The sequence below is a fragment of the Talpa europaea genome (assembly GCF_964194135.1).
Source record: "Talpa europaea genome assembly, chromosome: 3".
NCBI classification, from domain to species: Eukaryota; Metazoa; Chordata; class Mammalia; order Eulipotyphla; family Talpidae; genus Talpa; species Talpa europaea.
The window spans coordinates 51,367,838-51,392,381 of NC_140069.1; the positions used below are offsets into that span (position 1 = coordinate 51,367,838).

Genomic DNA, 24,544 nt, shown 5'->3' on the forward strand with positions numbered 1-24,544 from the left:
GAGAGTAACTTTCCATTTGATGAAATAAATAGGAGCACTTATAAAGAAGTTATGGGATATCTACTCAATGGAAATACTACTCAGCTTTTTTGATAGATGAAATCATGCCTTTTGGGACAAAATAGATGGATCTTGAGGTGATTATGCTGAGTGAAGTAAGTCAGAAAGTGAAAGACGATTACCAGATGGCTTCACTCATTTGTGGACTATAAATAACCAAAGAAAACAAACTGGAAAATACAACAAAAAATGACTTAGATTCTGTGAAAAATATAGTGGTTACTAGAGGGGAAGGGGAAGGAATGTGGGTGGAGAACACAGAGAGGGCCTTGTGATAGCTCGATGGTTCTAGAACTTCGATGGTGGGAGGGTGAAGCATATACACATAGGGAGGTGTGAAGCTATGCTCCTGAAATTATGCAGTTTTGCAAATGAATGGTAAATCAATAAAATGTGATTAAGAATAGAGTATACAAAAAGATGTCAAAATGGGACATTTGTGGGGCATTTGGTTTTAATGCTGAATTAAAAAGCTCTTGTGGTGTTTTTGTTAGTGGTTAGTCTACCAACATAGTTGATCGATTTATAAAAAATTATGACATTTCATAGATTTTCCTAACAGTTTTCTTGCTCTCCATTCTATGATAAGTCATCAAACATGATAAACACATTTTTCAAGTCACACCTGAGTATTTCTAAAAGCTTGGATGAAGTGAATTATTAATGATAAAAATGACAGAGCTGGGTTTGAGCAATCACTTCAGGGTTAAATAATCCCTGGGGTGGTCCCCTTTCATCCTATACTCAGAGAAGAGGAACTGATTGTCAATTTGAATTAGCCATCATTTTGAAAAAAAAAAAAAAATTCTTCCCGTGACTGTAAAACGGCTACAGATTGCTTTCTTTGCACTCTTGAGGAGCTGACAGGGTCCCAGATGGAGGTGTTTTTCAGCAAGCTGTCAAGTGATCCATCCCTCAAAAACAACCATATCACCCAGTAGAGTTGTCTTTCTCTGTCTTTCAATATAAGAATTATATTCGGTCAGCTGATAGGAGCCAGGATATGATGATCCAAAAAAAACAAAGGTCAGATAAATGTGTACCAGGAATGAAAAAAAAAAAGTGTTACCACACTTAAATTCCAAAGTTCATATTTGCAATTATTTTACAGTGACTAAATTTTCTTTTCCCTCTACTTTCATGTTTTCTTTCCAGAAAAATGAACTTCATGACACTAATATGAGAGGTTATTTTATATAAATTATTAGAGCAGTTGTACCTAAAACAAAATTATCAAGAAAGGGTAATTTTAATTCAAGAACTAAAGAAGATAAAATTGAGAGTAACAAAGCTAAAATGTTGGATTGAACACACAGGATCATTCCCAGACCAATCTAGAAGTTCCCTGGGGGTCTAATGCGCTCTATATCAACCTTAGATAATTCTGGCCATCTAAGTATTAAAACCATGGAAAAGCATGCAAATTTCATTCTTATTCCTGGTATGCTTTTTTTGGATTGGAAAAAGAAGTTATGGGTGGACAGTTTTTGTTTTATGCTATCTGTGTGTGTATATATATAAAATACTATTTTATAAATATTAATCTACTTTAGATTAAGTCATTGTAAAATGTCATATAGGATTATGAAAAAATATTCATTCCTTGTATAATTTATTTAAACATAAGGAAAGTTTCCTTTTCTCTGGACGTTAACTATTCTAAGTGATTTCCTTTCTACCAATCCATCAATAAATGTTTAATAATGAGTATTATATATGCTAGAGTTGTGTTCCCCTATCTGTGTTATCGTGACATAACTAAAAATTGATAATAACTTCCTGACAGTCTGGCACACCTTGGGGAGCTGTCACCACCAAAGAGAACTCTCTAGGAGACCACATGACACTTTAGTCTCCTTAGACAACTCAGGATTTTTTCTGAGAGAACCTTAGAGTGTTCAAATAAAATTTCAACTGCAATAAAATTGTAATGGCGATGAAATTAATTTAAAATTGTTATCACTTTTTAAAAATTACAGCTGTGACTATCTCAAGGCACACCTTAAACTACTGATGGCAGTCAAGTTTGGCTCCCACATGCCAGTTGGGGAGCTCTGCAGCAGAGAATCAAGATGCCCATAGAAAAAGACTTATCTATACTCTTTCAGTGTGGAAAGAATCCAAGCCAGAAATATTCCATAACATATGGATTTTATATGTCATCTCATTGAAACTCACATTCTTTTTCGACATTAAATTTTTTTTAAAGAATGGCTTTTCTGTTGTCATCAAGAAGTTTCTTTCTTGGTTCTATTCTAAGCTATTCATAAAAGTTCTGTCCTTGTTGCCACTGGGTCTGTATTTTTACCTTTCTCTGCTTAAGTGAGTTAATGATTTTTAAAAGCTGGTGAAAAAACCAAATAGTCTTAAGATAGGAGAGAAAAACCAAAGCAATTAGAAGTAACAAATGCTAGATGAAATACCTGCTGGCCAGCCCAAAGTTTTGCTGTTTCTCCTTAAAGGCAATGGCAGTTTTTTCAGAGATAAGAAAATAGATGTGACTACATCTTTATATTTGAAAGGTAAATATCACTATTATTTCCTTCTTTTTTATAGTGATAAGGTGATAAGGCTTATTCCCAACACGGAAGAGGAAGTGTATGCACTGAAGAAAATATACCACCAACTTAAGGTACGAATGTCTGTTTATTCACTTACCAGGGGCTCTCATGTGCAATGTGCTTACGTGGCTTTGTTGACTGGTATTGAATAATTGGAATTAAGCAAGAGAGAAATATGTTACTTATCTTGAAAGGGATTTTAAAGGATACCTAAGGTTGCTCCAAAAATTATCTATCTGAGCCACTATCCATTTACAGGTTAATTTAATTTTCATCTTCCCTAGTAGAACTGTTTCATGAGAAAACCAGCCTAGCTGTATTCTCAGTGAGGGTCTGGAATATCCTAGATGTGCAGTCAATTTTAAATTAATGAATGTAGTTTATAATCTCCCAGAGCTTCACTTTACCTTCTTGAAATCTTCCTGTTGATATCTAGACACTTTCCTTCTAATTAAAACTTCAAGCAGAAGTGTATTGAGGAAAATAAGTTAGAAATTCAAGTTAATTAATTTTTGCTATGTTTCAGTGGGTCTGATAAGAGAATTTTTTGGCAAAGGTTGAAGGGCTCTGACTATTCAATCTTTGATAAATTTTATGGATTTGAGAGTTAGTTTTTCATTTCTCCATTATTGCACATAGTTGAGTATTAGTTTTAGCTAAAAGGTTTTGATGGGAACTGTTGGATGGGTTCTTTTCCATGCCTACCAAGAATAGAAGCAAGCCCATAAAATGTGTGGTAGTTTAGCTTCATTGTAATGGATAGCAAAGCAGATTACTAAGGAGGCCTCATTAATCTTTAATATGGGATTAAAAAAATATTGTCCTGGATGACTGAAGTGCTGCCAAGAGAAGGTATTAACATGCTGGTGAGGGAGGGACAGACTGAGTGGTTTCTGAAAGCATTTGTAATCATCAAACTTTCCAGCCTTTTTTTTTTGTTCGATTATTCTCTTTGGCATCCTCCCTTCAAATATTGAATTATTTGCAAATGAAGTTTTGAGCTTTTAGTTTATTTATTTCCTTTCTTCATCCTCATTCCCAGCCCTATACATGCACCGTCTAGTTTAAGTATAGTGTCACATTACAAGGGCCCAGAGTAAGGATGCAAGAGTGTGGTCTCCAAATTGATATGATTTTTGTCCAGTAACAGAAACTGTGGTTATCAAGCCTTTCCTAAGCCTTTCCTCCTCAAAGAAGCCTCTGCTTCTGGATACCGACATAAACATTCCTCTGGTCATCCATAATCATCAATCGCGTCATAACCTTTCAGCAGTAAATTCTGAAGGCTAAACAGTAAAGGAGGGACTCAAAACTTGCAAAGAACTAAAGCAAGTTTCAGGTAGAAGTTTCTGTCTCCATTGAAATAGTGTTTTGGGTATACCTATGGAAAATAGCCACTTTATCCCTTAGAGTTCAATACTTCAGAAACAAATATTTTGAGCCAATTATTTTTTTAAGATTTATTTATTTATGCATACAAGAACTGGGGTACAGGCCAGAGGTGTAGGGGGTATGAGGATTCACCAGACACAGGGTGGGGAGCAGAACAGACAGAGTGACTAAAACACACTGCTGAGGGGAGCAGCGGGCGAGTCAGGAGAGGTCTGCTGCACCATGTGGGTAGCTCCCTGGCCAGGGATAAAACTGGTGCTACAGTGGCCGTGGATAGCTTCATAAGTTGCATCTTAACCCCTTGTGCCATCAGGGAGGCCCTTGAGTCAATTATGGAAAAATTTATGAAAGGATTTTTTTTTGTGATTTGTGACTATATTTGCATGGAAGGACTTATAAAGTTGAGAAAATGAAATTGCATATTTGTGTGATGATCATCTACCATCACCAAAAGCAATAAAATTACATCAGTGAGAACTATTAGGGTTGCTTATAAACTCATGAATTATTGTAAATGGAACCAACAGCTATTGAGCACAAATATGACTGTGGACACTGATGACAACATATTTACATTGGGCCATTTTGTACACATTTAAAGAAAAACAAACTTGCATAATGCTTTCATATAGTCCTTAAGGAAATATAGTAAACTTGGAGAGTTTGGATGAAAAGGAGCTTAGAAGACAACTCAGTGGACGCAAAGGGGACTGGTGAGTAAGAGAAGGCAACGTGAAAGAGAGTACAGTTAATTCTAGGATATTGATGATGATCTAGTAATTATACTCCACAGAGAATGAATCCAGCCCCTCAGTGATTATGTGCCATTCACAGTGCTAAGAACTTTCTATAAATTGCCTCATTTGAACAACCCTGTGAGGTGGGTAGAGTAGCAGTATTGTTATTCTATAGATGAGGAAACTGGGAGAGACAGACAGGAAAGAACTGGATGTTTGGAATGGAACACATGTCCAGACAGCACCAAGCCCTCCAGAAACTATGCAAGGCCAGCCTCTGGCATCTCCTGTGACTCTGATCATGTTCACGGAGCAGAAGGGTAAGGTCATTTGCAGGACAGTGGATTCTAGTCTCAGAATGTGATCTTTATGCTCTTCTTTATTCTTTGTATCTGGGGCACCATGACCATGTCCAGGCACGGTGACTTACAGGAGGACTCTCACCCCTCTGCCTGTACTCCATTTCACAGCTCTGATTTGTTGTAGCAAAAGGATACAAAGCAAAACCAGCAGAGAGGAAAAGGATGAAGTCCAGGAGAAGCCAGGCACAAGCATCCAACAATTGTCTCTCAGTGGATTCACACAGGATATTCTAAATTATCCCAGCAACAAGTTGTGGTAACATATGTAAAATATTTTCTATCAAGGATCCTTTTTTTTTTTTTGATTTATTTATACAATAGCTGGGGCCAGAGGCGCGGGAGGGTGAGAGGATTCACCAGCGACAAAGCAGGGAGCAGAACAGGCAGACAGACCGAAAGCACTGCTGAGGGGAGCAGCAGGAGAGACAGGAGAGGTCTGCCACGCCATGTGGGTATCTCCAGGGCCTGTCGGGAATTGAACCTGTGCTGCAGAGGCTATGGACAGCTTCACAGCACTGCGTTCAGCCCGCTGCGCCACCAGGGAGGGTTTTATAGACTTCATCCCTGGGGTTTTTGTTGGGGTCCTGGAGGCTCCCTCTGCCTAGCCCATTCCAGAATTCCAGACTCTCAGAAGGAAAGCAGGTGTTCAGCATGAACTGTACTGTTTACCTAGTGTAGGCAACAGTGAGTCACTCTTCTCGGTGGTGGGAACCCTCCCCATATCTAAGTTCCTGATGGCCTCCCAGGGTCAATCTTGCTGCCGTGCTCATGACAGCAGCTTCAGATCACTGTTAACTCTTTTCCACACATTTCATCATTTCCTTTCACTAAAGAAATATTTTACTGGGCTGAAGTTTGAGGCACTGAGCGTAAAAATTTCTGTCTAAAAGCAAGTTAACAATGTCATTTTAAATTCAAATAATCGCATCAAATGATCCACTTACACTACTGAATGCAGAAATTCTGACCAGGCAAAAACAGCAGACTGCAGAAAAGAAAATATGACTGTTATTTCATATCCCATTGAGCTAATGGGACAGAATTGGGAGAATTATAAGCAGCTCCTTTGTATAGCCTGAACACTGCCGTAGGAGGGAAGGGAGGAGGATTTTCCAAGAAACTTTAGTTGCCTTCTTTCCCTGAAGTGCAGAGTAGTAGGCAAAATTCCCAGATGGCCCTCAAGATTTCTTCCCGCCTGATTAATGCACCCTGCATAATTCCTTCCTTTAATGTGGGCAGGCCTGGTGAATATGATAGGATAATCATTCCCTTGATATATTACACTAAGTGGCAGAAGAGAGATAACCCATGGGTAGTCCCGATCTAATCACATCAGCCCTTTAAAAGCAGAGTTTTCTCCAGCTGTTCACAAATGAAGTCAGAGAATCACTTCTTTTGATCACAAAGAAGAATAAAACTGTTGGGCTGTGACCTGCCCCTGGCAGCCACATAAGGAAAGCCAATGGACTACAGGAGATGAGAGTCATTTCCACCTGACAGGCAACAGGAAATGGAGGTGTCCTTCTTAAACTAGCAGAAACTAGATTCTGCCCAAACCATGTGATTTTGGAGAAAACCCTGAGGTTCAGATGAAAACTGAGTACAGCCCAAGCCATACTTTGATTCTAGCCCAGTGAGACACTCAGAGTCCAGTCAGCTATGCCTCCAGTTCTGACCTGCAAACCTGTGATATGACAGATGGTGTTGTTTTAAATTGCTCCATCTGTAGTACTTTGCTCTGCAGCAAGAGTAAACTAATACATGTAGTAAGGTAGCAATCCCATGCCTTGTCCTTCGATGTCCTAGTTTAATAGCGTTTATGAATGCCTTTAAGCTAATTTTTCTGATTTCACTAGCTGTAACCAAGCATCATTGCAAAAGATGCTTAAGCTATAAATTTACAATGTCTTATCTGAAACTAACAAATGCAAAATGCATGTGCAATGTTGAAAGGAATCTGAGAAGGTATGGTCAAAGCATGGCTAATTAGACATAGAACTGCTGTTACAAAGCTGGTTACTTTCCTAATTAAATTTTATGGTTTTGCTGAAGAATTAAAACAAGAAAGTTAAACAGAAAACCATGCCCCCAGAGAACTGGATTAAGAAAGCACCAACCAATTAAATTGTTAATTAAGAGCATAACCATGATTTAAATAAAGTTATGATGGAAGGGGAACAGTTAGCAGGTGTGCAAAATTAGAGTCAGAGCACCCTGCCTACATTTCTTCACAAATTCTTTGTGTTCTGAAGAAATAGAAATGACTTCATATAAGATCACAAAGTTTTTATTATAGAATTGACACATCCCCATTGAAAGAAAAATGAATGATAATTCTGGTTTTGGTTTTCTCAACAGGGAAATTTTGGATTAAAAAAAACAACAAAAACTGCCCTGTATCCAAAAAGTATGTCATTTTTTAAGAAATGAAACATAGTTTCAAAAATACTAGTTGGTTTGTCAGGTATCATTGAGTGAAATTTCAAAAGTCATAAAATTCCATGGAAGAAAACTGCACTTTATAAGAGAAAGGCCTCATCCCTACTCCTTTGCTGCTGCCTTTCTAAGGAACAATCTCCCTTCTCAGCTTTGTGCTATTGAATGCCCTCTTCTCGATCCCTCTTTGGTACACACCCAAATCAGATACCTGGACCTATGTAGCTTTGTAATACCTGCAGTCCTTAGCTGCTTACAAGTTCAAACCTCCAATTGGATGGTTTAGTTGATTGGGAGACTTGTGAAGAAGATGGGCCATAGATTACATGCTATGGTGGTTATTTGTTCCCAGTTTCTAATGAACAAATAACCAGTTACTTTAGAAATTGGTTCTCCACACTGTAACCAAGGTGCTCTGTCTGGGCTACAAACCTGGCTGTGTCATATTCTCTCCTTAAAACCAGTTAAATGTCCCCCATTGTTAACAACAATAACTCCCAGCCCAAATTGTGTACTGAGTCAACCTGCAAGGTTTTTCTAATATTAGGCTTCAGTGCCAGAGATCCTGACTCAATTGCTCAGGTGAGGCTTGGTTAATGGTATCATTTTAAAGGCTCCTTAGGTAATTCTGTAGGTAGCCAGGATGGTAAACTACTGGCCTAGGAGATAGACTTCAAACTCTGACAGGAATACTTACAGCACTTTACAACCCAACTCTGCCTGCTCTCAAACTAACGCCTTTTCTCAAGTCATTACACTTGTCTGGAATGTTCTTCTCCACTTGGTTTACCTGATGAACAACTATGCAGAATAGGCTAGACTATCAGGTTCTCCTTGAATTCTTTGACCCTCGGTGAGTCCCAGACAGACATATCCTAGCATCTATGTCACTTTCCCAGTCCATCCTCACTAGAAAGAATTTCTTAAAGATCTGAAACATTTCAGATCTTTGAATTGTATATGGGGATAGGGAATCCCTGAAGGAAGAAAAAGGGGTGTATCTTCAGCTAGTGCTAAATGTGCAGTCAGGCCCTTACCCCCAAGAATACAATCCAGCACTCCTTCTTCATCCACCACTGATTTTTTCCTTTTTTTCCTGTTCTTTACAAGCCACTTTCTATATTGTTGTGATTTCACCTGGAAAAAAACAAGGACTGGACAGCATAATGAATTTCTCACCATTTCCACTTTTAATGGTCATTACCATGTGGTCAAAGATAATGAAAAAAAAAAAAAAACAGATGAGGTTGCTTTTTTCAGAGATGGAGATTAGGCTTCTTGGTGACTGAAAGGTTTTCTATCAAGTATACAGATTATTTTGGTGCAGTTTCTTGGAACCATGAACTAACAGCAGCCTTTGCATATTTAATCAACCACAGTTACAAAGACAGTGCTTGATTAAAGAGGGAATCACTGCTTTCTACCCTATTTCTTTGTTCGTTATGTTAATGTGGAGTGATTTCCACTGCCTTCCTTGGTTTTAGAGGTCATTGTTAGAAAAATGAAACAATCACCACAACGTTTTTTAGAGAAATGGGTCACTTCCCTAGTAGCTGATATCAGGGTACGAGCATATAAAGGAGTAGCAATGAATTAAAGGGATTGATGATCATCTTCAAAATGCATTTATTAAATATTTAACCATGTGCTCTCTTGCATAGGTCAAATGTGGGAAGTAACTCACACAGTGAGTGACACTATGAGCTCTGGAGATACACATCCTGCATTCACATCCAGGCTCTTCCTCGTACTAGCTGTATGAGTGCCAGCAAATTACCTAATTTCTTTGTGCCTCTATTTCTTAAACAGTAAAGTAGGGAAATCCAGGAAGAATTGATTATTCCCATTTATGTAGCCCGTAAGTGACACCCATATATCTCTGTGCTAAATTTATTCTTCCTACCAGACTGAGAACCCCCTGAGAGCAGACTACTTACTATTCATCTTTGGACCAGATCAATGTCTGACCTACCTTTGTTACCCTGATGCCTGGCAGTAGTAGGGACTCAACAACAACAAATCTTGAATGAGTGAGCAAATGTAGTTCATTCATCCATTTAGTTGCCTATAATTATAATACAAACAAATCTAAGTTAGATTCTAATTAAAAACATGTATGACTGAATAAATTTCCAATAATATCAAAAAATGAAAATACAGACAAATAAGAATTGTAGGATGATGGTTATGGGAATACTAGTGAATAATCAAGGGTACAAAGTTAGTGAAATGATCCCTCTTTTTAAAACAGAGGAAATTTTATGAGGGAAGTAAGATTTCTGTAAAAGCTTGATGGTAAGATTCTTGAGAGAATCATTTCTAAAATCTGTACTATTTTATTAGAACCTCACATAACTTTGAGATTTTGCCTTCAGGTGTTGACTAACTCAATGAATACAATAATGCTAATTACCAAAAATTTTAATTTGAAAATCAGTACTTAGGTATTCTGCCTAAGAGACATTTTTTGTTTTATATAATCAAAAATGTCTGTGTATCTCTTTAAGGCTCTGACACACTTGATTAACAAATCTATTCCCTTCTTATAACCTAAAAAACATCTATTGCATATGTGGCAATTCTTTGTGCCCTAAAAAATTTTCAGAGCTGCTTTTGCATATTCATCAGTTATAACCACAAAGACTTTTCCTGATTAAAGAAGTTTCCTGTTTTCTACCATTTTGTTTTTCTAGCTGTGTAAATGTAAAGTGATTAAAATTCTCATGGTCCCATGAATATATTTCTTAGATGTTTTTCTGATAATTGCATTTTCTTTGAGGCTATCTGATTATGAATGTTCTTCTATTTTTTTTCACATTTCAGTCACATTTTGAAAATAGACTGTGATCTGAGCTAAGAGTCAGCATCATGTTCTTGACAAAGAAGAAAGACGAAGCACAGAGAGCATGGAGCATATTCTAGCAGCCACAAACTATGTCCCAGTACAGGGATTAGTGATTTTTTGTTTCCTTAGAGAATGTTGAAAACAATAGCAAGAGGGGCCTCTGGGTTGAGAGACTGGGCTGAGACTTTGGCGATTGTGTAAAGGATGATACACTGATGGAGCATGCCTTGGGTTCTAAGGCAGGGAGTGAATCAATAGGAGAGTAAGCAATGGAAGGGCAGGATATATTTTCTTCCCTCCCTCAGTATTCCATTGCCTTCTTCTCTAAAACTCCATTCAAGAGCCTCCCTGGTAGCGCAAGGGGTTAAGACACAACCTAAGAATCTAACCACAGCCACTCTGGCACGAGTTCAATCCCCGGCCAGTGAGCAACCCACGTGGTGCAGCAGACCTCTCCTGTCTCATCCGCTGCTCCCCTCTGCAGTGTATTTCAGTCAATCGGCCTGTTCTGTTCCCTACTTTGTCTCTGGTGGATCCTCTCACCCGCTGCATCTCTGGCCTGTACCCCTGTTCTTGTATGCATAAATAAATCTTAAAAAAAATATTTAAAACTCCATTCAATACAAGCATGTTGTATTGGACAATCAGGTCAGTCAAGGTTAAGACAGGAGGCTGAACCTATATCAATAATTCGAACAGGAAAATTTTCATATATGGTCATATTAACTATGTTTTAAAAGGCATAATACATGAATTGTGAATGCAAAGAGCAGCTACTGCCCCTAGAGAAGAGGAAACATATACAAGGAAGAGACTAAGAATTTCCCCTCCTGCCCTTTTACTCTCCTATTCTCCCAAAACTGCCACCACCCCCTTATCTAAAGGCTTGATTAGTATGTTTAAACCATCTAGGTATGTTTTATCTTGGTATATTTAAATGGTTGGCAGAGAACATAAGAAAATATTTTTCTGGTATAAAGATGTGAGTAACTGGAATAAGTGCTAAGATTGGGAGAGAAATAGTGGCAATGTGTGTGTTTCTATTTTAATAATCTCAGAAGGACTATATTTCACAGTTCTCATTGTTTATCATGTTCATTGGGAAAAATACTGGGAGAATAAATTTACAAAATATAAAGACTAAAGGCAGATTTGCCTCTGGAGTCAGTGGCCCACTGAGTGATGGAAAGTTTTCCCAGGGTGCCAGACAGCTAGATTGTTTTTTAAAAAAAGATGCTTATCATGTACTTGCCAAAGTGTAAGTCCAAGTGGGACTCCCACATGCCACCACAAGCAATGCCTCAGGAGAAAGGCAATAGGCTAGAACCAAAGAAAGACGCACCTTCCTCTACTGTCTTGCAGCGTCCCTCGAAAGCCCTCTCATAACCAAGACAAAGATGAATCAGCTACCAAAGGAGAAATGTTTTTAGGGTCCAGCTTGAGTGTTACAGAGGGGAGGGTAGATTTAGAGCTTGAGAGGCAATATATTAATAATCTTAACAGCACCTTTGGTAGGCCCAGGGATATGGTGGTTAACAAGATAAGTTAAGGTCCTTATTATCACTGACCCCTACCATCTAAAGAGAAATATATGAAAGTGGAAAAACCATAGCAAGATATAGGTGGAAGGGCAATATATAAAGTCCCTCCACCCACCAAAAAATGAGAAGGGATTTAACAATTATTATGTACTTAAATTGCCAAGTATTCTAAGTACATATGACACATGTTATACCTTGTACTTTTCACAGTTTAAACCAAGGTTTGAATTGTTCTAGTTTTATAGTTGAAAAGTCCAACTATTCTCTTTTCTATTCCACACAAGATTTTTCCAGTTTAAGGAGTTCCTTTTGAACATGATTTAAGGTGCAGTTAAAATTTTCACCTGAAATTTTTATCATGTTTAAAACAACTTTTCTGACATTTGGTGGACAGCTGAGAACAAGAAAGGAAAGTGAGAAATGTAGGTTGATGTTGGAGGGTCCAGGTAGATGTCTGGGTATTTGCCACAGACAAACATGGCTTACTTTACAATTCTGTCCAAAATGGTAAGGGTCTAAGAAAGTCAGTCATCTCTCTTGCCACCTCCAGCAACCTATATTCTTTTTTGAGGTCTTGGTTAGTACATTTAAGCCATTTAAGTATGTTTATCTTGGTATATTTAAATGATTGACAGAAAATGTAAATTATTTTTCTATATGAATATATGAGTAACTATAGTAGGTGCTGAGATTGAGGGAGGAAGAGTGGCAATCAGTTTGTTTCCATTTTAATAATTTAAGGTTGACCCTACATATCACAGTTCTTATTGTTTATCATGTTCATTGAGAAGAAATATTGGGAGAATCAATTTAGAGAATAGAAAGGAAACAGTGATTTTGGAATAACAATATATTTTAGGGTCACCTAAGCTTCCTTCAAGAGTATAAGAGCTCTGATTGGTCGTGAGATCAACTGGACAATGTTAGTCAATTTAAATAATATACACTAACTGTTGACTTTCACAGGACTTAGGATATTGCCTAGAGAAATTTTTGTTAGTAAATCATACAAATAAAATGAGGCCTATACTATACAACCATAAGTGGACTCAGTCACAGATGAAGAATGTAAGAAAACACGAGCCAATGTTAATTCTCTGACCAGTAATATTCAGCCAATTTTTCTTCACCAAACTTTTGAGTAGTGGTTTCTAGAGAATGTCCATGAAGCGGGAAGATGGCATCAATGGGTAAGAAAAGAGCATTATTTGAGTGATTTATAATCAGGAGTCTGAGTAACTTGACTAAAACAGCAGAAACTTCAGAAATAAAAAATTAAAGTAGTCCTAAAGAAAAATGCAGAGAAGTTTTTGAAAAAATCAATTGTAAGTCACACAAAAGAAAAACCAAAGATCAGAACAAAATGTGAACTTACTGTCAACAGTGAAGAGATACACATATATAAGCTGTTGTGCCTGTTGCAATGGAAGGACTCTGGGCCTTCAGATTACTGGAATGTCCTCTGTATGGCTAGCTGTTCGGTTTATAACAAAACTGTCTTGCCTACTGGGCACTATGTTTCCAACTTCCCTTGCAGTTACTTAAGTGTCATCATACAACTGAGAATAACCGATGGAATGTAGGTAACATGGGTACATGGGTACCTTTACTGTTACTGAATTTCTGGGTCAAGACTTTCAAGAAAGGAAGCTTCCTCCACACTTTTTGGCTGCTGCCAAGATGGATGTAATTAATGAAGCCCAAAAGGATGAGGGAGCCATGACATGGAACATTTCTGGATCCCTGAATCCAGATCCTGAATTTCTATATCAAGGAAAACTGCCCACATTTAGGGAGTATGCACCTTTGTCTATTACATAACCAAGGAAAAAAATATATGTGTGTGTGTGTGTGTGTGTGTGTATATATATGATATATATATGTTACCAAGGAATAAACTTGTATTTGAGTCATTTTATTTGAGTATTATAGGAGAAGATAAATAATTTTGCCTTACCCTCTGACTTTTTAGCTGAGACCTCTGTAATAGACAGATTAACAAGAGAAAAACAGGATTTTATTAACTTGTATACCTCACATACATCAGGAATAATCAGGAAAAAATGGTTCACTCCCTGAGGTGGCTTAAAATTTAGACTTAAATACCATCTTAATGGGAAAAGGGGATGGGAGGCTTAGGTTTTTAGGGGAGAGGGTGTAGGAAAGATGAATGGACTCTTAGAAGAGATAGGAGGTATGAGAATGTATGACAGTTTGTCTGAGTGTGGTGTCAATCTCTGGTCTCCTGTGATGAGTTAATCTTCCCTCATTAATGAAACTCCAAGGGAGGGGATTTATGAAAACTGAGTTCCCTTTGGAAGATCTGTATTTAGACAGATAAGGGGATTTCAAAGAATACTTCTCTACCTGTGCTGTTTTGAAATGCTTACAGCTCAATAGACCAAAGCAGCATATCCTAAACTCCTACATATTTGGCAGGGGGGGGGGGAGTGACATTCTGCTCATTACAAAAGCAAAAAATATATGATATTAGCTTAGCAGATGGGCAGTAGGTGGAAGGAACATAGATATCACAATTGTGAAAGAAAGACACCAGTGTTGTGCAGTAACAAAGTATTTGGTGACATTTGATAAAACTTTAAAATAACTTGAAAAGTATTAAGAAGTGCCTGCCTATTAACCTCATAGCTCTAAGGAAAGTGGTTGCAAATACCCATGATGTTAGCATGTGTTTGTTTTTCTCATTGTTTATGAAAGGGTATTACAAGAAAGAACTAACGAATTGACCCGTTTACATTTTCAGAAATGAAAAAGAATTGGGGGGTTATAAAAAGAGAGGGGGAATCAGACTGTTTGTAGATTCTAAATATGTGAAAATGAAGCAAAATGGTTTTGAGTAAAAAGGATTTATTAAGGTTTCTCAGATTTGCAAAGTGACATAGATTAAGGGAATTGTTTTTCTACTCAAGTCTATGTTTCAAATGAATTTGGAGAGAGGAGGCCAGACATGAGGGCCAAGGAACAAAAAACATAATAAAACAGTTGAGGATTACATCAGAAAGAACTGAAAATATGGTTGCTGTCTGTAGAAACAACAGGAAAACAACACAAAATATCACATACCTGACAAGAACATTTGCTAGACAGAGCCATATGCAACTATCAGAACCCCAGATTTAAGCCAGAAGTAGGCTGTGTAAACTGTCTGCCTCCAAAGGGGCATACTCACCAACATGTACTTCATATGTGGTTGTGAAGAGTAAGCAAAGAGTACTTCCTAGAAAGTTCTAAGGACAACCATGACAGGACAGGTAGCTCCTCCCAAAGAGTAGATAGAGCCTTGGTCCCATCTAGGATATTCTCCACTGCTCCAATGCAGGGTGTCCTTACCACGTATGCCCAGGTAGATGTAACCTATGGGTGAGTGACTGCACACTCCCACCTCTCCCTGTTGTTCCTTATTCAGAAGGGAGATGCTATCTCATATGCCCTGTCTCTGTTCACCATTACACATTACACAAAGGGAGGTGGAGGGAGCAGATAACCTGCCTTTCCATCTGTACATCTCAAAGTGTAAGGAGCCACATCTGGACCTGTTGGATAAGAATGTGTAACTGAAGGGAATTTTGGGTGTTCCCTTCAAGCAGATTTCTAGTAACTAAAAGGACATACTGATTAGTCTGCAAAAATCTAATTCTTCTGGGTCCGTATTTCCTACCCTCCCTCACAGGTAGTATGAGTGAGTTGTAAGCATTGTCGAGTAAGCAAAAGTGTTGAGTTTTGTCAACAGATGAAGGCTTTGTATCCCCTCTTCACGCTTTCTCTAGCCATTTGCTGTGCAATGCAAGGCCTTACCATATATAGAGACACAGAAGGAATGGAACTTGGTCCTTTAATCACCACAGAGCAGAAATCAAGCTACCAGCAAGGAACAACTGTCTCAGAAATAAGGGAAAACTGTTGTGTTTGTACCAATCTACATTTTAGGTCTATTTGTTGCCATAACTGGTGTTACTCCAAAGGAATTATACCCCTAAAGCTGCCCCCATCTCTGGGATTTCTAGTCATAAATTCTGTGGATCTACTGAATTTTGTTTAAATTCCACAAAGCTAATATAATCCAAGAAATAAACACACCCATTCCTTTAACATCTTAATTGAACACTGTGCTGGCCATTTTGTGCTGTGGGAATATAGCAATGAACAGAAATCGGACCCTCAGACAGGCACTCAGATATTCATTAGGTCATCCAGAGCAAAAGAGGAAAACTAGTAGAATATCTACAGATTTATTCCAAATTTATTCCTTAAATATTCCGCAACCTAGCCAAATTTCTTCTCTACTGTTGTCCAAATAGGTCCTGTAGGTCCCAGACCCTGAGCCTGGTTTATACAGATGTACAAATATATTCCAAAATGTTTATTAAGTGACTACTATGTGCCAGGCATTATTATATATGCTGAGGACTGCAGTAATAAAAATCAATAATCCCTGTCCTCATAAAATTTATATCCTAGTGAAGTTGACCAAAAAAAAAAAAAATAGCATATCAGATAGTCATAGTTGTATGGAGGGGAAAGGTAAATAAAGTAGGGAAGCTTGAGAGGCATGCATTTTTAATTATAATAATTATTTTAGTTTTTTCACCATCCTAGTGATTTTATTTTTTTATTTATAAATATTTTACATCACTGCTTCCCCCCTCCCGGTATTATAATTTTTAAAAAATAATAATTCTTTTAAAAGTATTAAGAAAATGGTCAGGGAAGAAATCAGTGAAAAGATGGCCTGTCAACAAAGGTTTGAAGGGGGTGAGGATGAACTGTTATTCCCACACCTTTGAGAATTCCCAAATACCCTTATCTACCTGTCAGAAGACCCGGAATGAGATGCTAAATCATCAAAAACTTTTGCCAACAGCCACAAGTAAATGTGTTCATTCTTTTTCTTCCTTTCTTTTTTTAAAAAGTCTTTGAAGAACTTTGTTGTTCTCTTGTACAATCTGTTCTTGGTTTCTAGTTTCCTTATTCAAACACATACTCTCATTGATTCCCAAGGCTTGGGGAGTACCAAGCCAATTAGACTAGCAGAACCAACGGTAAATAAACTGTAGCTCTCTTTGCCTTAACCCCGCACAACCTCCATCACCAGCCAACATGTTTTCATATCTGCAAATGATATTTCCTCAGCATCCTTTCACCTTTCTCAGCCAAATAAGTGTTCACACATCTCTCCCACATAGAAACTGCTATTCGTGCCTCATATGCAAAGAATACATTCTTTGAAAGTAGAGTCCAAAGGATGAAAATGCTAACACCTAATGTCTTAATTTGAGTGTAGGGAACAAGTGAATATGGTGACAAAAAGACAGGTTTGTGACTTTAAAGGCAAAAGCAAACAATTACAGGATTAAGGTTCAGTTTGATCTGGGGTTAGCAGAAAAGCTTGAGCGATAACTTAGCGCTGATTCCAGGATCTTATTACTAAAAGGAGGGTGAGAGGAAAAATCTGACTTGCCTGGGAATCTTTTTCAGATTCTCATCGAATTTTTCGTTGTCTCACCAAATACATACTACACCACCAGTTTATCATAATGGAAACCTCTGTAAATACTGACTACAGAGCTAAATGTTCCCACTACACTTTAAGGGATCTACAATTGTTTATCTTTAACATTTTTTAACAAAAATTCATGAACATGCTTTAAGGACTGTCACTTTGATTTAGTATCCATTTTAAATTTATGGATCCTGTTTTTTAGTAACATCCTTCATTCCTCTTAGAAAAGCATAATCCTGTAAGAAGTACAATAAAGTACAGAACTCATTCCCAAATAATGTTTGAAATTTAAAGAAAAGTTAAATGAATTTCTGATTTTTCAAAGAAGTATGTAAAAAGAATTGCTAAAATTAAAACAGTTTGGGACAAATTCAGCACCCATCTCCTTGTGGGAGGTGATAGTACATGCTCAACATGACCCTCTGTACTTGCTTTGGAATCAATTCAAGTATGCAATTCTTGTACAGCACAGAGGGATAATTCATAAAAATGGTGATCCTTGGAACTAAAAAAAAAAAATCGACTAAGCCCAGACTAAAACTCAAAAATAGGAACTTATCTCTGTCCAGTATGGCCACCCAAAGACCAATTTTGTGACACACTGAGTGAACACAGGTTTTATTTTCCTTTAAAGAAGATCTAGAAAGCACAGGAGTATAAAATGCTCACATAACACTCCACTAACAAGTGATTCCAAACTCTTTATGAAATGTTAGTTTAATTCTCACAGCTCCCAAGCAGGTAAAGAAATAAGCAGTGTTTGCGATGGGCATTATCTCATTTTCTGCTGAGGAACACAAGACGCAGTGACTCTGTATCTGAAACGGAGCTATAATTCCCTGACATCCAGCCGAGGCACTGAGTTGACCTCATTCCACCTTTCTGCAAGTTGGGCAGTTATGTTCCAATTTTGCTCTTTTTCTATTTCTCTGATGTATGGCAGTGAACTGTCTTGGCCTATGCCTTCATGGGATTTAGGAGAGGAAGTAAGCATCTTACCAGACAGCAGCCTTGTTTCTATTTGAGGAAAATGAAACATTTACGGTGTTGGGTCTGAGTACAATAGTTGTTCTCCTAATGAGTAATCCCTTTTTGTCTTGACATCTGTAGGGCTTAAATGCATTTATAAAAATTTAGATATATTTAGTTTTGGATACATAACACAACATTAATAATGTTCAAAACTGAATGCTTAGAGGTTATACAATAAAACATCTCCTTCTACTCCTCTCTAGTCATATAATTCTTCCCACAAAGGCAACCAGTGCTACCACAATCTTGGAGATATTTGGCATTAACACAAGAAGATAAAGAGGGGAAAAATAGATAAAAATAAATACATATCTACATATATTTTTCTCCTTTTTTCATAAATTATAGCCAACTATACACACTGTTCTACTTATTTCCATAAGATATTTTGGCAATTATTCCATCTGAACACATAACTGCACCCTTATTCTTTTTTTTAAGATGTATTTATTTATACAAGAACCAGGGCACAAGCCAGATGCATGGGTGGGTGAGAGGATTTACCAGAGACAGAGCAGGGAACAGAACAGGCAGACTGACGAAATACGCTGCTGGGGGAGCAGCGGGCGAGACAGGAGAAGTGTGCCATGCCATGTGGAACCCTCACTGGCTGGCCGGCCAGGATCGAACTGGTGCTGCATAGGCTGCGGAAAGCTTCACAGCACTGCGCTCAACTGCCTGTGCCACCAGGGGAGGTCCAGCACCCTTATTCATTTTTATTTTAATTTTTAAAGATTTATCCACACAAGAACTGGGGTGGGGGCAGAGGGGTGGGTGTGGGGTATTCACCAGAGAGAGAATGGGGAACAGAACAGGTGGATTGACTGAAATACACTGCTGAGGGGAGTAGCTGACGAGACAGGAGTGGTCTGCTGCACCATGTCGGTCACCTCCCTGGCTGGGGATCAAACTTGTGCTGTAATGGCTACAGATAGCTTCATAGTGCTGCATCTTAACCCCTTGCACCATCAGGGAGGTCCCTCATTCATTTTTATAACAGCATAATCTTACATTGAAAGCATAAACCAAACTTTCTTTAACCAGTCTTTCACTGATTATTTTTTTTCTTCCCCCCCCCACCCCACCCTCTGTGGTAGCATCAGTTCTATAGTCAGATTTCTAGGGTTGTTTTGGTTATTGGTTTGACTTTATTTGACCTTTTGTTTTGTTTCTCTATAATGCACACATAAGTGAATCATCCAGTATTTCTCCTTTGAACTTATTTTGTTTAGCATAATCCCCTCCAGTTCCATACCAAGTTGTCCCAAATGGCACAAGTTTCTCTTTTTTAAAATTGTTGAGTAGTATTCCATTGTGTATATATAACACATCTTCCTGATCCACTCATCTATCTTTGGATATTTAGATTGTTTCATAGCATGGTTATTGTAAATAGTACTGCAGTAAACACAAGAATGCAAATATCCCTTCAAATTAAGTGCTTTTTATTTTTTTATTTTTCGGGTAGATACCTAGGAGTAGAATTTCTGTCACATGGTAGATTGATTTTTAATATTTTGGGAAACTTCTATACTTTTTCCCTTAGGGAATGAACCAGTCTATATACCCACCAACATTATCTAGGGTTCTTTTTTCTCCACATCCTCACAAATAATTGTTGTTACCGGCCTTTTAGATACGGCCCGTTCCTATAGATATGAGGCAGTATCTTATAGTGGTTTTATTATGCATTTCCCCAATTATAATGTGCTTTTAATGTGCATTTTCTCTGATTTTCCACATGAACATTTTTTCATGCGCCTGTTGGCCATTCGTTTATCTTCTTTGGAGAAGTGCTTATTTAACTCTTATTTGCATATAGCATGCAAATATTTTCTCCTATTAAATAGGGTGCCATTTTTCAGTGGTAGTTTCTTTCATTGTGCAAAACTTTTTAGTTTGATGCAGTCCTAATTGTTTATATTCTCTTTGGTTTTCCTTGCTGCTGGAGATGAATACACCTCTCAGAAGCCTGTATCATGGAGAGTTTTGCCTATGTTTTCTTTTGTATATTTTATAGTTTCAGGTGTTATATTCAAGTCTCATATTCATTTTGAGTTGATTTTTGTGTATGGTGTGAGATAGTGGGCCAGTTTCATTCCTTTGGCATGTAGCTGTCCAGTTTTCCCAACACCATTTATTTAAGAGGCTTTTTTTCTTCAATGTATAGTCTTGGCTTCTTTCTAATAGATTAATTGTCCATTTTGGTGTGGGTTTATTTTTGGGCTCTCAATTTTATTCCATTGGTTTGTGTGTCTGCTTTCTTCCAGTTCCATACTGTTTAGATTATTACAGTTTTGTAGTATAGTTTGAAGTCTGGGTCTATGATACTACCATTATTCCTCTTTTGTCAGAATTGTTTTGTATAATCAGGGTCTTCTGTGGCTCCACATTACTGAATTTCAGTAATGTTTGTTCTATATCTTTAAAGAATACCATTGAATCTTTGATAAGGATTACATCAAATCTCTATATAGCTTCAGGTAAGATGGACTATTTGAGAATGTTAATTTTTCCAATACATCTAAGTTCTGATCTTCATATTTCTTTGTGTCATCATTTATTTCTTTTAACAATGTCTTATGGTTTTCTTTCTAGGAGTCCTTCACCTTTGTTAAGTTTACTCCTAGGTATTTGATTTTTTTTACTGTAATTGTTAATGGTATTTTTTTGATTTCTTCTTTGTTTAGCTCATTGTTTGAATATAGGAAGACAACTGATTTTTGTATATTTTTTTTAACCTGCCACTATGCTGAACCAATTTATTGTATCAATTTTTCCAGTGGAATCTTTAATGTTTTCTATGTATATTAACATATTGTTTGCAAATAATTATAGTTTTAACCCTTTCTAAATTTGGATTCCTTTTATATATTCTCCTGCCTGAATGGTCTAGTTAGGACTTCCAACTTCATACTATATTGAATAATAGTGGTGAAAGTTGACATCCTTGTCATGTACAAGATCTGAATGGAAAAATTTTTAGTTGTCATCGTTGAGAATGATGTTAACTGTGGGTTTCTCATATGTGGGTTTCTCATTTGTTGAGGTATATTCCATTTATCCCAGTTTTTTGAGGGTTTTTATCATAAATAGATGTTGAATCTTACCAAATATTTTCTCATCATCAATTGATATGACCATATGGTTTTTATCTTTCCTTTCATTGATGCTTAAATTAGATTTATTTTCAAAATGTTAAACCATCCTTGTGTCTCTGGAATAAATCCAACTTGGTAATGGTGTGTGATCCTTCTAATGTATTGTTGAATTCAATTTACTAAGATAATGTTGAAGATTTTGCATCTATTTTTATCAGGGAAATTGGTCTGAAGTTTTCTACTGGCTTTGTCTGGTTTTGGTCTCATAAAATGTGTTTGAACTCTTCCCTCTTTCTCAAATTTTTGAAGAGTTTGAGAAGGTTTTGTAGAACTCACTAATGAAACCATCTGGTCTTGGGCTTTTTGCTTTTTTGGAGACTTTTAACTATTGCTTCAATTTACTTGCTTGTTATTGTTGTGCTCAGGATTTCTATTTCTCCAGGTGCAGTCTTGGATTGTCACATAGTTCTAAGAATTAGTCCATCTCTTCTAAATTATTCAACTTGCTAAAACACAAGTGTTCATGGTAGTCTCTTATGGCTCTTTTATCTTCTTTTTTCTTCCTTTCTAATTCCATTTATTAGAGTTTTCTCCATCTTATTTCTTTGTGAACTTCTTAGAGATTTATTTTCAAAGTTTTGATTTCTATTTCATTTATTTTTTCTTTAATTTTTATTTCCTTTCTACTGGCTTTTGGTCATTCATCTTTTTGTAGCGCCTTAAAAATTTTATTCGAGCTCACTCTTGTTTCTTGATGTGAGCCTGCATTGCTATATATTAGCCTGTTAGTATTGCTTTTGTTGTGTCCCATAAGTTCTGGTAGGTTGTGTTCTCATTTTTACTTGTAATAAGGTATCTTTTAACTTACTCCTTCATTTCTCATTATAGTCATTCAGTAGTTTGTAGTTCAGTCACCAAATTTTAGAGATTTTTCTGGCTTTTTTAGCATTATTTTGTGTCATTTATTTCTTTCAACAATGTCTTATGGTTTTCTTTCTAGAAATCCTTCACCTTTGTTAAGTCTGCCTTTGTTAAGTTTACTCCTAGGTATTCAATTCTTTTTAATGTAATTGTAAATGGTATTTTTTTGTTGTTGTTGATTTCTTCTTCTAATTGCTTTCCAGTGATAACATGGTGGTCAGAAAAGATGCTTGGTTTGATTTCAATCTTCATGAATTTGTTAATAACTTGTTTCATAATCCAATCTGTTATTAACCCTGGAGAATGTGCCATGTGTACTTGAGAAGAATGTGTACTCAGATTTTGGGGGGTGGTGCAGTGCCCTATAAATATATATCATACCCATATGGTCTAATTCTTTGTTTACGACTATTGTGGGTAGTGGAGTATATAGGGTTGAGGGATGTCACTGTCCTTTTCCAAAAAATATTTTTCTGCTTTTTCCCCCTCCCTTCTTTCCTATCCTCATTCTTTACTGTTTGTTGACCTTTGTGTAAAAGGAGGAATTAAGATGATAAATAACCTTTTCAAAGAAGTTCTTTGCCCTTGGTCTGCAAATATCCTTCAGGCAAAACTTTATGCTAAAAAAAAAAAATGGAGGGAGAGGTGTTAGCAACTTTCTGAAAGGACCAGAGAGTAAATATTTTAGTTTTGAAGGTCATATGTTTTCTATGTTAATCACTCAACTCTGACATGGTAGCTAGAGAACAGACATAGATAATATCTAAATGAATGCTGATATATTCTTTCACCTTTTTACTCCCAACTATTTAAAAATCATACTTAACTTAGGCCTATATGAAAATAGGCAGCAGGCCAGATTTGACATTGTTCCTTACATACTTTGCTGACCCTTGACTGATAAGGTGTTTTTACTTCAGGATGCTTTCTTTTTTAAAGATTTATTTATTTATTTATTTATTTATACAAGCACTGGGTACAATCAGAAGCGCGGGAGGGTGAGAGAATTCACCAAAGCCAGAGCAGGGAACAGAACAGGTAGACTGACAAACTACACTGCTGAGGGGAGCAGTGGGCACAGGAGAAGAGGTCCGTCACACCATGTGGGACCCTCGTCTACCGCCCAGGATCGAACCAGCATTCCAGAGGCTGTGGGCAACTTCGCAGCCCAGCACTCAACTGCTGCGCCACCAGGGGAGGCCCCAGGATGCTTTCAAATAAATAATGCAATCAACTGTAAGTGAAACCATCCAATATTTTTCTTTTTACTTCTGGCTTATTGGATGGTTTCACTTATAGCAAGAATATAGGGACATCTGTGTAAAAAAAATAACAATACAAAGCACAACAAAGCAAAAACAGACAATTATAAATCAGAAACATACTGCAAGGGAGGAGGAGGGAGAGCAATCAGAGGGAGGGAGGAGCACAGGGGACTAAGATGATGGTGCACAGGTGCTGAATTTAAGAGTTAATGAAAAATATTTTAAATTATGTAATATTGCTAAATTTATATTTCTTAAATATTCAAGTAACTGGGATAAATCATTTCTGTATAAAAGTATCTTGAACTTTAAACTTGTGGTAATAAGAGGAACCCATAAGGAGCACAATGATAGAAAAGCAGTACTAGGTGTAGACATATGACTGCCAATCATGTTTTACCAAATCAGACTGTGCCTATGTTGTTGTATTGGTACTGTATCTCTATGACATGTGCTCTTAATCCAAAGAAATAGCCAAGATAATCCAAACCACCAATAACTAATCAAAATTCATAGGCAGGGAAGGTGATAATGTTGCATTAGCGCATTTTGTGGGAAGAGACCCAAATACATGTTTTAGATCTTCAATATGATGTCTACCAAACAGCTAGACAATATTATCTGTAATTTGAGAAATAGTTTTATATAGAAATGTAGAACAGAAAAGTGGTGTCCATCTAAATCTGATATCAGCTTAATCCCAAATCTTTTCTCAACATTTAGAACAGAGATCAGCAAACTACAGTCAGAGGCAAAAACGTTGTCTGCTG

General features: G+C 37.1%; 1 protein-coding gene across 1 annotated transcript in view; it reads left to right on the top strand.

Annotated features, from left to right (window-relative positions):
* The window catches only part of CPA6 (carboxypeptidase A6), a gene marked incomplete at both ends in the record, with an annotated part of 280,492 nt that overhangs the window by 120,053 nt on the left and 135,895 nt on the right, over positions 1–24,544 (top strand). The window contains one exon of the mRNA XM_084230452.1: positions 2,617–2,692. Coding sequence (XP_084086578.1) covers positions 2,617–2,692 — 76 coding nt within the window. The remainder of the gene's footprint in view (positions 1–2,616; positions 2,693–24,544) is intronic.